Source organism: Scyliorhinus canicula, chromosome 10 (assembly GCF_902713615.1).
Source record: "Scyliorhinus canicula chromosome 10, sScyCan1.1, whole genome shotgun sequence".
Classification (NCBI taxonomy): domain Eukaryota; kingdom Metazoa; phylum Chordata; class Chondrichthyes; order Carcharhiniformes; family Scyliorhinidae; genus Scyliorhinus; species Scyliorhinus canicula.
The window spans coordinates 39,782,929-39,796,471 of record NC_052155.1 but is presented as its reverse complement, the minus strand read 5'-3'; the positions used below and the strand labels follow the sequence as shown (position 1 = coordinate 39,796,471).

General features: G+C 48.1%; 1 protein-coding gene across 5 annotated transcripts in view; it reads right to left on the bottom strand.

Annotated features, from left to right (window-relative positions):
- Positions 1-13,543, bottom strand: part of LOC119972306 (zinc finger protein ZFAT-like) — a 152,295-nt gene that overhangs the window by 98,770 nt on the left and 39,982 nt on the right. For all 5 annotated transcript variants that reach the window (XM_038808797.1, XM_038808798.1, XM_038808799.1 and 2 more), the window contains one exon: positions 8,258-9,642. In XM_038808797.1, coding sequence (XP_038664725.1) covers positions 8,258-9,642 — 1,385 coding nt within the window. The remainder of the gene's footprint in view (positions 1-8,257; positions 9,643-13,543) is intronic.

Below are 13,543 nucleotides of genomic sequence, written 5' to 3'. Positions count from 1 at the left end.
TCTTACAACTCCCTCTCCCTCATTGTCCCAGGGCCCTCAAAAGGTGCTTGGGATTCTTCTCTTATTATGCCCAGTGGGTCCCCCAGTATGCGGACAAAGCCCGCCCACTATTTAAGACCACACTCTTCCCTCTGTCAGCCGAGGTCCGCCAGGCCTTCAACTGCATCAAGGAGTACATCGCCAAAGCCGCCATGCGGGTGATGGTGGAGAGCGAAGCCTCAGAGGTCGCTCTCACCACCACTCTGAATCAGGCAGGGAGACCAGTCGCCTTCTTCTCCCGGACCCTCTCCGCTTCGGAACTTCGACACTCCTCAGTCGAAAAAGAAGCTCAAGCCATTGTGGAAGCCGTACGGCACTGGAGGCACTACCTCGCAGGTAGGAGGTTTACCCTCATCACCGACCAAAGATCGGTTGCCTTCATGTTCGACAACTCGCAAAGGGGCAAAATTAAAAACGATAAAATCCTGCGGTGGAGGATCAAACTCTCCACCTATAATTATGATATCATATATCGACCGGGGAAGCTGAATGAGCCCCAGATGCCCTGTCCCGCAGCACATGCGCCAACGCGCAAGGCGACCGCCTGAAGGCTATCCACAACGACCTCTGCCACCCGGGGGTCACCCGGCTCGCCCACTATGTCAAAGCCCAAAATCTGCCTTTCTCCACCGAGGAGGTAAAAGCCATCACCAGGGATTGCCCGACCTGCGCAAACCGCATTTCTATAGACCAGACAAGGCCCACCTGGTAAAGGTTTCCCGGTCCTTTGAACGCCTCAGCATCAATTTCAAAGGGCCACTCACCTCGACCAATCGAAATGTGTACTTCCTCAACGTCATATACAAATTCCCCCGCTTCCCCTTTGCCATATTGCTCCAAACCGCCCAGAAACTCAATCTCACCTACAATAAGGAGAAATGCGTTTTCCGCACTACCAGGCTAGCCATCCTCGGCTATGTCGTGGAAACGGAATCCTGGGCCCCGTATATGCCCCCTCTTACAACTCCCTCTCCCTCATTGTCCCAGGGCCCTCAAAAGGTGCCTGGGATTCTTCTCTTATTATTCCCGGTGGGTCCCCCAGTATGCCCCGATATGACCTCCCACACAGTCATCAGAGCCCTGCATAGTGTCTTCACCCTGTTTAGTTTCCCCAGCTACGTACACAGCGACAGGGGTTCGTCCTTCATGAGCGACGAGCTGCGTCAGTACCTGCTCGACAAGGGCATCGCCTCGAGCAGGACTACCAGCTACAACCCCAGGGGGAACGGGCAGGTGGAGAGGGAGAACGCGACGGTCTGGAAGACCGTCCTACTGACCCTCCCGACCTCCCAGTGGCAGGAGGTCCTCCCCGACTCGCTCCATGCAATAAGGTCCCTCCTATGCACCGCCACCAACCAGACCCCTCACGAACGATTATTTGTTTTCCCTAGGGGCACTACCACTGGGGCTTCGCTCCCATCTTGGTTGAGGACACCGGGCCCGGTTGTCCTCCGGAAGCACATCCGGGAACACAAAATGGACCCGCTAGTAGAGAGGGTACTACTGCTTCACTCAAACCCACACTGCGCCTTTATTGAATACCCTGACGGCCATCAGGACACCGTTTCCCTCCGGGACCTTGCGCCTGCAGGATCCACCACTACCACCACCACCGCTGAGGTACCCCTCACACTACACCCCACCCGACCCCCCACGCCCTGCGCCCCCGCGCCTACAGGTTTCCTGCCCACGCCCCGCACTCCCGTGCCTATAGGTTTCCTGCGCTCCCCTTCGCCCGTCTATCCGGTCAGGAATGAAGCTCGGACCGAAACACCGCCGGAGTCCACTCTCATACCCACACCGGCCGTCACCTCCCAGCCACCCGAGGAGGCTGCAACCCCGGTGTTCCGTCGATCCCAAAGGACGACTCGGCCACCGGACCGGCTCAACCTGTGGACCCGTCACCCCCGCCGGACTTAAATTTTTTTTTTTTTAAAAACAGGTGGTGAATGTAATTCACACTGTATAGCATTGTGTCCTTGTGGGCTCTGTCTGTGAGCCATTGCGCGGCTCTACCCATAGGGGGAGATGAGGAGCTTGTACAGGGCTCCACCCTTGGCTCCGCCCATGGCCCCTCCCACTACCGGAAGTATAAAGTGCTGCAGCCGTGTGAGCCTGCCCTCAGTTCTTCTGGTCGCAGGCAGGCTCAGTTGTAAGACTATTAAAACCACAGTTTACTTCCAATCGTGTTCCGAGTGAATTGATGGTCTCATCAAGAATATACAATGTTTTGGCCTCAACTGCTTCCTGTGGGAGCAAATTCACCCGGCTTTCAACTCTGAGTAAAGACCTTTATCCTGATCTCAGTCCTAAAAGGTTTACCCTATATCCTTAGACTATGATCCCTAGTTCTAGACATCCCCACCATCAGAAACATCCTTCCTGCATCTCCCCTGACTGGTCCTGTTAGAATTTTATAGGTTTCTATGAGATCCCCCTAATAAGGGGCTGGTTTAGCTCACTCGGCTAAATCGCTGGCTTTTACAGCAGACCAAGCAGGCCAGCAGCACGGTTCGATTCCCGTACCAGCCTCTCCGGACAGGCGCCGGAATGTGGCGACTAGGGGCTTTTCACAGTAACTTCATTGAAGCCTACTCGTGACAATAAGCGATTTTCATTTTCATCTTTTGAACTCCAACGAACATTATCTTAACTGACTCAATCTCTCCTCATACATCAGTCCCGGCGTTCCAAGAATCAGACTGGTAAACCTTCTCTGCACTCCCTCTATAGCAAGAACATCCTTCATCCGATAAGGAGGCTAAAGACTACACAATATTCCAGGTGTGGTCTCGCAAAAGCGATATATAATTGCAGCAAGACATCCTTGCTCCTGTACACGAATCCTCTCACTGTGAAAGCAAACATACCATTTGCCTCCATTACCACCTGCTGCACCTGCATGCTTACCTTCAGCGGCTGACACCCAGATCCCGTTGCACATTGCCTTTTCTTAATTTATAGCCAGACACATAATAATCTGCCTTCCTGTTTTTGCTACTAAAGGTGATAACTTCACATTTATCCACATCATTCAGCATGTGCCATGCATTTTCCCACTCACTCAGCTTCTCCAGATCACATCAAAGCATCTCTGCATCCTCCTTACAGCTCACCCTTTCACCCAGCTTTATGTGATCTACAAATTTGGAGACAGTACATTTTGTACCCTCATCTGAACATTAATATACATTGCAAATCGGGCTGGTTTAGCACACTGGGCTAACCAGCCTCCCCGAACAGGCACCGGAATGTGGCGACTAGGGGCTTTTCACAGTAACTTCATTGAAGCCTACTCGTGACAATAAGCGATTTTCATTTTCAATAGCTGGGGTCCTAGCGTCAATCTCTGCGGTGCCCCACTAGTCACTGCCTGCCATTCTGGAAAATATCCATTTATTCCTGCTCTTTGTTTCCCATCTGCCAACCGGCTTTCTATCCATCTCAATACACTAGCTCTAATCCCATGTGCTTTAATTTACAATGATGTGGGACTTCTGAAAGTCCAAATAAACCACATCCACTAGCTCCCCCACATCCACCTTACTACAGGTTTGGCATCCCTTATCCAAAATTCTGAAAACTGAAGCATTCCGAAATATACCATTTTTTCGAACGCTGAGGTGACGTCGCAAATGGGAAATCCCACAGGCTCCTGGCCGATACACAGTTCACAATGCGTGCCACACATGCGCAGTTCCTAACGTTACACACATATGCAGTTCCCAATGTTACACACATGCACAGTTCCCAATGTTACACACATGTGCAGTTCCCAATGTTACACACATGCGCGCAGTTCCCAATGTTACACACATGCGCGCAGTTCCCAATGTTACACACATGTGCAGTTCCCAATGTTACACACATGCGCGCAGTTCCCAATGTTACACACATGCGCGCAGTTCCCAATGTTACACACATGCGCGCAGTTCCCAATGTTACACACATGTGCAGTTCCCAATGTTACACACATGCGCGCAGTTCCCAATGTTACACACATGCGCGCAGTTCCCAATGTTACACACATGCGCGCAGTTCTCAATGTTACACACATGTGCAGTTCCCAATGTTACACACATGCGCGCAGTTCCCAATGTTACACACATGCGCGCAGTTCCCAATGTTACACACATGCGCGCAGTTCCCAATTTTACACACATGCGCAGTTCCCAATGTTACACACATGCGCGCAGTTCCCAATGTTACACACATGCGCGCAGTTCCCAATGTTACACACATGCGCGCAGTTCCCAATGTTACACACATGCGCAGTTCCCAATGTTACACACATACGCGCAGTTCCCAATGTTACACACATGCGCGCAGTTCCCAATGTTACACACATGCGCGCAGTTCCCAATGTTACACACATGCGCGCAGTTCCCAATGTTACACACATGCGCAGTTCCCAATGTTACACACATACGCGCAGTTCCCAATGTTACACACATGCGTGCAGTTCCCAATGTTACACACATGCGCAGTTCCCAATGTTACACACATGCGCAGTTCCCAATGTTACACACATGCGCAGTTCCCAATGTTACACACATGCGCAGTTCCCAATGTTACACACATGCGCAGTTCCCAATGTTACACACATGCGCACAGTTCCCAATGTTACACACATGCGCGCAGTTCCCAATGTTACACACATGCGCAGTTCCCAATGCTACATACATGCGCGCAGTTCCCAATGTTACACACATGCGCGCAGTTCCCAATGTTACACACATGCGCAGTTCCCAATGTTACACACATGCACGCAGTTCCCAATGTTACACACATGCGCAGTTCCCAATGCGCACCACACCTGCACAGTATATTCCAAAATCCGAAAAATTCCAAAATCTGACACACACTGAGCCCCAAGCTTTCAGATAGGGGATGCTCAACCTGTAGTTATATCCTTGAAGAATTCCAGTAGATTTGCCAAGCAAGATTTCCCTTTCGTAAATCCATGCTGACTGTCTGACCCTGCTTCTGTTTTCCAAGTGCTCTGCTATAAAATGTTTGATAATGGACTCTAATGGACGGCCATGTTTGATATTCATGTGGAAGGGTTCAACTTTGAAGCTAAGGATTAAGAAAGAGAAGGCTGCTGATGAAAACCAGCAAACATTTGTCTATAGCACACTGGGGTCGGAAGAAAATAAACAAAGAAGCGGTTTAAATTGCATCTAAGAGTTATCTGGAGATAAGGAAGCAATTTACTGAACTTACAGATAAGACAATGGATGATGTGAAATGCAGTTTCTTGAGCAGTCATATGGTTGATTAACTTAGTGATTATGAAGAATGAGGTTGAAAGAATACAGGCAATGGTGCCAGCTGGAGAAAAGTGATAAAACAGTGCTGAATATTATGGTGCTCTCAATCTCATTCTTCCAATTTTGCTGCAGGTTTCCATCCAGGCGTCCTGATAGGAGACGGTAAGTGACAGTGGGTGGAAGAGCTGGGGAGGGTGCTGGAGGCTGGGTTACGGGAGGAAGCTCTGAGAGGGTGAATGCATCATCTTCATGCGCTAGGCTTAGCCTCATTCAATTTAAAGTAGTCCACAGAGTGCATATGACGGTGGTCAGAAGGAGCATGATTTTTGGTGGGGTGGAGGATCGGTGTGGGCGGTGCTCGGGGGGGCGTCCCGCGAACCATGTCCACATGTTTTGGGCCTATCCGAAACTGGAGGGAATTTGGCGGGGGTTCGCGGATGTGATGTCTGAGGTGCTGAGAGTGAAGGTGGTCCCGAGTCCAGAACTGGCAATTTTTGGAGTGTGAGAAGACCCGGGAGTCCAGGGGCCAAGAGAGACCGACGTTTTGGCCTTTGTCTCTCTGGTAACCCGGAGACAGATACTGTTGGGATGGAGGGGCTCGGAGCCGCCGAAACCGGGGGTGTGGGTGAACAAAAGATAATGGTTTCTGGAATTTCCCCACTACCGACGTCAGGCTCTCTGGTCTATCATTCCCTTCTTTCTCTCTATGACCCTTTTTAAATAGTGAAGTTACATTAGCTACCCTCCAAACTGTAGGAACTGTTTCAGAGTCTATAGAATCATGGAAGTCGACCACCAATGCATCCACTATTTCTCAAGCCACTTCCTTAAGTACTCTGGGATGTAGGTTATGAGGCCCTGGGGATTTATCAGCCTTCAATCCCATCAGTTTCTCCAACACCATTTCTCTGCTAATATTGATCTCCTCCAGTTCCTCCCTTTCACTAAGCCCTGCATTCCCCAACATTTCTGTTTTTTTACTTGTGTCCTCATTTGTGAAGACAGAACCAAAATATGTATTTAGTTGCTCAGCCATTTCTTTTGTCCCCCAATATAAGATGCACAAGATGGCGCCGGAGCATGGCGACTACCTGCAAGCTCTCCCTAACAGATCCACTTTTTACTTAACTTACAATCATCCTAATCTTTTAAAATTTACATTGCATACCTTGTGTTGCCCTATTATGTATTTTCTTTTATTTCCTTTTCATGTACTTAAAAAAGTTGAAAAATACTCGCAGAAAAATACTTTTCACTGTACCTTGGTACACGGGACAATAAACAAATCCCTGCTTCTGACTGTAAGGGACCTACATTTGTCTTCACCAATCATTTTCTCTTCACGTACCAAGAAAAACCTTTACAGTTTTTATGTTCCCCGCAAAGATACTCTCGTACTCTATTTTCTTTTCCTCAATCAATCTAATGGTCCTTTTTTGCTAAATTCTAAACTGCTCCCAATCCTCAGACCTGTTGTTTTTCTTGGCCAATTTGTATGCTTCTTCCTTGGATCGAATACCATCTCTAATTTCCTTTGTAAACCATGGAATGGCCACTACTCCTGTTTTACTTTTGTGCCAGACAGGAGTAAACAATTGTTGAAGTTCCTCCATGTGCTCCTTGAATTTTGCCATTGCCTATCCATAGTCATTCCTTTAAGTAACATTTCCCAATCGATTATAGCCAACTCGCGCCTCATATCATCGTAGTTTCCTTTTTTTTTTTAAGATTCAGGACGAGAGTCTCAGAATCAATTGCTTCATGGTCCATCTTGATGAAAAACTTGTATTATCATAGAATCATAGAATTTGCAGTGCAGAAGGAGGCCATTCAGCCCATCGAGTTTGCAGTGGCGCTTGGAAAGAGCACCCTACTTAAGCCCATGCCTCTACTCTATCCCTGTAACCCAGTAACCCCACCTCACCTTTTTGGACACTAAGGGCAATTTATCATGGCCAATCCACCTAACCTGCACATCTTTGGACTGTGGGAGGAAACCGGAGCACCCGGAGGAAACCCACGCAAACACAGGGAGAACGTGCAGACTCTGCACAGACAGTGACCCAAGCCAGGAATCGAACCTGGGACCCTGGAGCTGTGAAGCAACTGTACTACCGTGCTGCTCATGGTCGTTCATTCCCAAGGGCTTTGAGCAGCAATTATCAATTGCTTTGAAAATCTTAACAACCAGAATTTCACATCAAGTGAATGAAGACAAAACAATGGTGCAGTTTCCAAGTCCCTTGGTGTTAAAGGGTGACAAAGGCCTCAAAATGGAGTCAGTGGTGACACTACCCCATTACCAACCATAGCGAAGCCAGTGAAATTTTGAAATGGACATTAGATGCTCAAAACAAATATCTGTCGTTGGGCCATTTTAATATGCAAATAAAAGATCTAGGAAACCCTCCCCGTGATCATTTTTTGAATCGATTACGCTTTGTGAGCAGTTACACAGACGATGGAGTAGACAGAATCAGCCAAGGTAATTTTGAAATTATTTTCATGGGGCCCAGAGAAGCAGTTAGTGTTGCTCAATAACATTGAGCTGCAAATTATCAGCCTGATGTTAATGAGAATGATGTTAAAGAGTGTGGCCGCCTCTTTGTGCAGTTGTCGAAATGCAGACAGTGCACGTTTCCAGTTAGTTGCGCAAAAGCTAAAAGTGCCTTTGCGGACTTTCAGCACCCATTGCTGGACATTTCAGTTCTCAAAAAGGTTATTCAGTCCAAAACTGTTCAAGAAACCCCAAACCCTAATCATCCAACAAGGTTCACCCCATACTAAAAAAAAAAAATTCTACTTGTACATTGGATGAAAGTAGAAGAAAGTATTCCAGCCCAGAAAAAGGAATACCTAAGAAAAAGGAATTAAATTAAATTTTGGCAAGTGAAAGACAAGGATCAACAGATAAATTTAACCATGTAATTTAGACTATTTCTTACCACAGTATCCACATTCCAGATCACCATAGACTTTCCTGATCTTCTCAAAAAGTCTGACAGTCAGTTGTCTCTTCTGTAAGCTGTCAAGAACTTGCTGGAAGGCTCCGAGGTCCACACCATCCTTTTGAACTTCTGTTCTCGACGGAACTTTCTCAAAAGCCAAGTGAGTAGGAGTTGAATTGCACAAATCTTTAGCACCATCAAACTGATCCATTTCAAGTGAGTCTTCGTTTTGGGTCACACAAGATTCATACTCTTTAAGGGAATCAGCACCATCCTGGTCAGTGGAACTAGTTTGATGGTTTGCTCCTGTGCTTTCAGAATCTACCACAGTGTCACTGCTGACAGGCAAAGCTGGCAAAATTCCACGCTGACACTCATCCATGGGCTGTTGCTCATTTTTCGAAGATATGTGGCTTTCATGCAAAGAGGCTTCTTCATGTTGGATGGTCCCAGGACCATCTGAAGGATTATCCAAGACTTTGGAATGTATCTGTATAACCTCTTCCTGTTGAGCAAGATTCTGAATGGGAATGTTAGCTTCTTCATTTTCAAGTTCTACAAGAACCTGGTGCCCATGTGCATTTTGGTCACAGTCATTGAAACCAGCACCAGCACCATTAACAGAGTCCTCCAAGGCCTCCGGCTGAATGTCTCCTCCTGACTCCAGGAGGTAGAAGCTCTGATTAATGGAGTTATTGAATATTGAATCCTCCCGCAAGTCACTATGAGCTTCCTTGACGTGGCACTTTAACTTGACTGAGCTGACAAACTTCTTTGTGCACACGGAACAAATGTAGATAAATTTATGTTTGCGGACATGGGCCTCTAGTGAATGGTATTTTGTGGCTCCATGATCGCAGAGCTCGCAGGCAAATGGGCGGTCGTCGCCATGGACCAACATGTGCCGATCACGGTCCGACTCATTTTTAAACTTGCGCTCGCATACATGGCAGTCATACAGTAGCTGTCGTTTCCCCTCCCTCGTCAGCAGGCGCAGCTCGTCATAGACCTCTTTGACTTTCTCCTCATCCATGTCATGGCTCTCCTGGATGTGCTTGAGCAGGTTCTTGACATCGGAGTATTTCTTTTTACAAAAACGGCAATGCTGCTTAATTTTTTTATGCACACGCTCAATGTGCACTTTCAGGTGCCCTTTGCTGAGGCAGGTGAAGACACAGTAGTCACAGCTGAACTTTTCCCCCGTGTGCTTGCGCATGTGGACAATAAGGTTAGCCTTGATTGTGCTGGCATAGTCACATTGCGAACATTTATAAGGTTTCTCATTGGTATGAATTCGGAGGTGAGCTTGAAGTGAGTGTTTAAATTTAAATACTTTATTGCAATACTCACAAGTAAAAATCTTCAGCTGCGTGGTCCCTTGTCTGAAAGAACAAAGATTCTCATGTCAGTTTTCAGCCTATGTATAGGACCTTTTTATTGTCGGTGGATAGCAGAAACTTTGTTAATGATTCCCATTGGACCTTATTTTAAAATCTCTTTCTTTGTCCAATTCCAGAGGGCTGTGTATTCAAGTCACACTCCAGAGACTGGAGAACACAATCTTAGACTGGTACTCTAGTGCAGTACAGAGATTGCTGCCCTCTTTTCAGATGAAACATTAAACTGAGGCCTTGTCTACCTACTCAGGTGGGCTTAAACGCTTGGATGGCACTATTGTAAGAACTGCAGATGCTCACCAATATTTATCCCTGAATAGATACCAAATCCATACTACATGGTCCAGTCTCTGGGACCTTACTGTGTGAAAATCAGCTGTCATATTTCCTACAACAGTGATTACATTTCAAAAGTACTTTATTGTAAATTGCATTGAGATATCCCTATAGTTTTATAGGTGCTTCTGGTGTATGGTTCAACAGGCATCAGGTAACCTCTACCAAGCCTAAATCATCATCATTGAAATGTAAAGCTGAGCAGGCTATTCAATCAGAGGGAGCATTCCAATAGAATGGCCTCACCCATCAGCTACATCCAATAAAGGTCACCTGTAGGCAATCAGTAAAACGGGCTGATGTTCCCCTCTTTAATCCAGTGAACAATAACAGAGCTTCTGCTGCTGCCCCAACTGTTACCTGCCAACTCAGAGACTATGGGCGTGACTTAAGGGTAAGAAAAACAGAGTCCTGTTTTGGGCGCACATGGAGTATTTCTCAGCACCTGAAGCTCTGAGAATGGCCCGCTATCAAACAGAACTCTAACTTATTTTGGCCTCGGCGAGGGTGCACTTACCATTTTTAAATGCGGCCCCGATCTCCCTGATCTCTGGACCGCAGCCTCTGGACCCCCCCTCCCCAACTAACCTGTTAGTGGGTCCTTCTCTCACCAATCCCCCCTCATAAGGGCAGGGCACACCTGGGCCCAATCCCTGGCCATACCCAGCTGGCACCCAGGCACCTTGGCACTGCCAGCCTGGTATCCTGAAAGTGTCCCTGCCAGCCTGGCAGTGCCACTTGGGCATCCTGGCAGTGTCAGGATGGCAGTGCCAACATGTCCAGGTACCAGCGGGAGTGCCTGCATATGGCCCAAAGCCCAACCCACGGGGCTCTCGGATGGCCATGGTGAGAGACCAATCCCCCTCTCCCCCACGTCCCATTAAGCGTGGCCCATGTTTTTGTGGACCAGTGCTAAATGGCGCCATGGCAAGGTCTCCCAGCCACGGGTGTTCGATCCTGGGCCTTGGGAGAATCCGGTGCAGACATGTTTAAGTGAGCCTAACTGCTCAATTAAATATGCAAATCTGGATCCCACCCAGTGAGGGCGAGATCCAGATGACGGTGTCCCGAGCATCGCAAATCTCGCGAAAGACCTCTCACAAGATTTAACGGCCTCGTCACGTCACCAAGTCGAGCGCGATGAGGCCGTTCAATTCGACTCTAAAAATTGACCTTGGACTTGTATGACTGAGTGATCAATTGCCTAGTTTCATATGATGCTTAGGGACCTTCTGTTCTGAGACATCCAGGACGCAATCTCCTGAACAGGAAGATGGCGTGGCCGGTAGATGCTGGGTGAGGCCTCCTGTGGACTTCCGGGCAGCCACGACACTCGTGAGATCTACCCAAGTCCCTCGAGGCACGCAACCAGAATCCTGCCCACAATAAACTGACTTACTATCTGTACTTACTATCAATCTACTGACCTCCCAGGATCTACCGGCCTCCACAGGGGGCCCTCAGCCTGGTACCATTCAGTACTGGGCCACACAAACGTAGACCAGGCAGAACGGTACCCAGGCGGTCTCCCAGGCCATCAGGGGCCCTGGGTGACAGGGGTAGTGTGTGGCCCCCTGGCTATTGTTGATAGCTGCAAGAAAATTCACAAATAATTTATCCTACTATTGTGACACTAGTTTCCAAGCACTCTAGATTTTGGACGAGCCAGGAAACGAACTTAGAATCACTGTTCAAATTGCACTTTAGGTGAGAGAGTATGTAACGAATAGAAATTAAAAATCCAAGCAGTAAAACAAAAAACAAAAAATGTTGTAAACTCACAAAGATAAATTAGAAACTGATCTTAAGTCCTTCAAGGCAAAGATGATGTTCAAACTAAAATGGCAATGCTGCCTAATCTGGGGTGTTTGGTAGGATTACAGTGGGTATGTAGGTGACTGCTGAGGCCATTCTGTGCCCAGTAGGTTCTGTTGCAAAGAGGACATAATACTGCAGACGACTGAGCTTTGGAAGAGCAGTTGGAAACTGATGGAAGTATGTGACAGATTGGTCAGCTTACCAGAAAGGAAGAATAGTTAAATGTCCCTTTGTTTGATTATTATAGCATTGAGCAATGTGTGGGAAGAGAGATTTCTGTGGACAGTTACTTTCAGCATGAAATACTCATCCTATTAGTCATCATCTTGAACCCCACAGGAACTATTCCTTAGTATTAGTCTATTCCTTAGCCGGAAAGTAAGAATTGCCAAAGTCCAGTTACATAAAATTGCAAAGAAACATAACTTTCAGCCCAGTTAATTTCTGTTTAGACTCCATGAACCCCCCCCCCCCCCACCAACCATTCCATCTACCTCATCTCAGCCATTCAGCTGGCCCGCCCTCTTCTGAACCGTGGTCTCGATGCCCTCAGCCGTGGTACACAGAGATTGGGTCCCTCAGCGAGTGAGTCATTTCCCTCACTGCCTCGGTCATGATCTTCTGGCATGAGGTTGTGTCCCTCTGTGACTAGCTAAGGTGTCAGCACCGGCCAATGCTCTCACAGCCCTCAGCCATCCCCTTTGTGAATGGGCCGAGCTCTGGAGCGCCGCAACGATGTCCATGTGCTCTCCTGTCCGGCACACAGTGTGCCCCAAAACATGCATGGTCTGACACCTGTCAGACATCTTGCCCCAGTCCATCTACCACGATCGCCACCCTTTCAGTGTTAGCCAGCACCATCTCCTGTGTCTGAAGGTGGCTGGACTCCTCCAACTGTACTTGCAGGTACTGGAAAGTTGCTGACACCCTCTCCTGTAGATCGATTCTAGCTGTACATCTGCTTCTGCACCATTTAGGAGATCATCTTTTCCAGAAGCACAACATCTATCTGGGTGACAGCTGTTCCCTGGCATCCGGAATCTCTCCAGCCATCCGATCCCGAGGAGGAGCTGGGAGTGGAGCTGGGGGTGGGGTTGTGGTGTTGCTGCCTCAACCTCTTATGCGAGGCTGGGGCTAACATAGTTAAAGGGGGTGCACACGGCGCATCTGACGAGGCCGAGAATGAGTCGACTGTTTGAAGGGGTGTTGGACACTTGCGAGCGGTGTGGGAGAGATCCAGCTAATCATGTACATATGTCCTGGTCCTGCACAAAGTTGGAGAAATTTTGGAGGCCATTTTTTTAGCACTATGTCGATGATCCTACACGTGGATTTGGAGCCTGGTGCCATGGGGCCATATTTGGGGTGGCGGACTTGCCAGAGCTGCAGACAGGAGCGGGGGAAGATGCTTTAGCCTTCGCCTCGCTGATTGCTCGCTGGCGCGTCCTGTTGGGGTGGAGGTCAGCTTCTCCGCCCTGTGCCTCAGTGTGGCTGAGGGACTTGATGGAGTTCCTGTGTTTGGAGAAGTTTAGGTTTGCTTTGAAGGGAGCCAAAAGAGAAGGGGTCTGTTTATTCTTCACTTCAAAGAGTTGATTACCATCAGCTGCTAAGAAGAGGAGGATGGTGGGGGGGGGGGGGGGGGGGGGGGGGGGTGTTTGTTCTTGGGGAATTGGTTGGTGGAGAGGGGGGGGTGTTTTTGTTGATGACTTGAATTGTTTCATCTATAAAATGT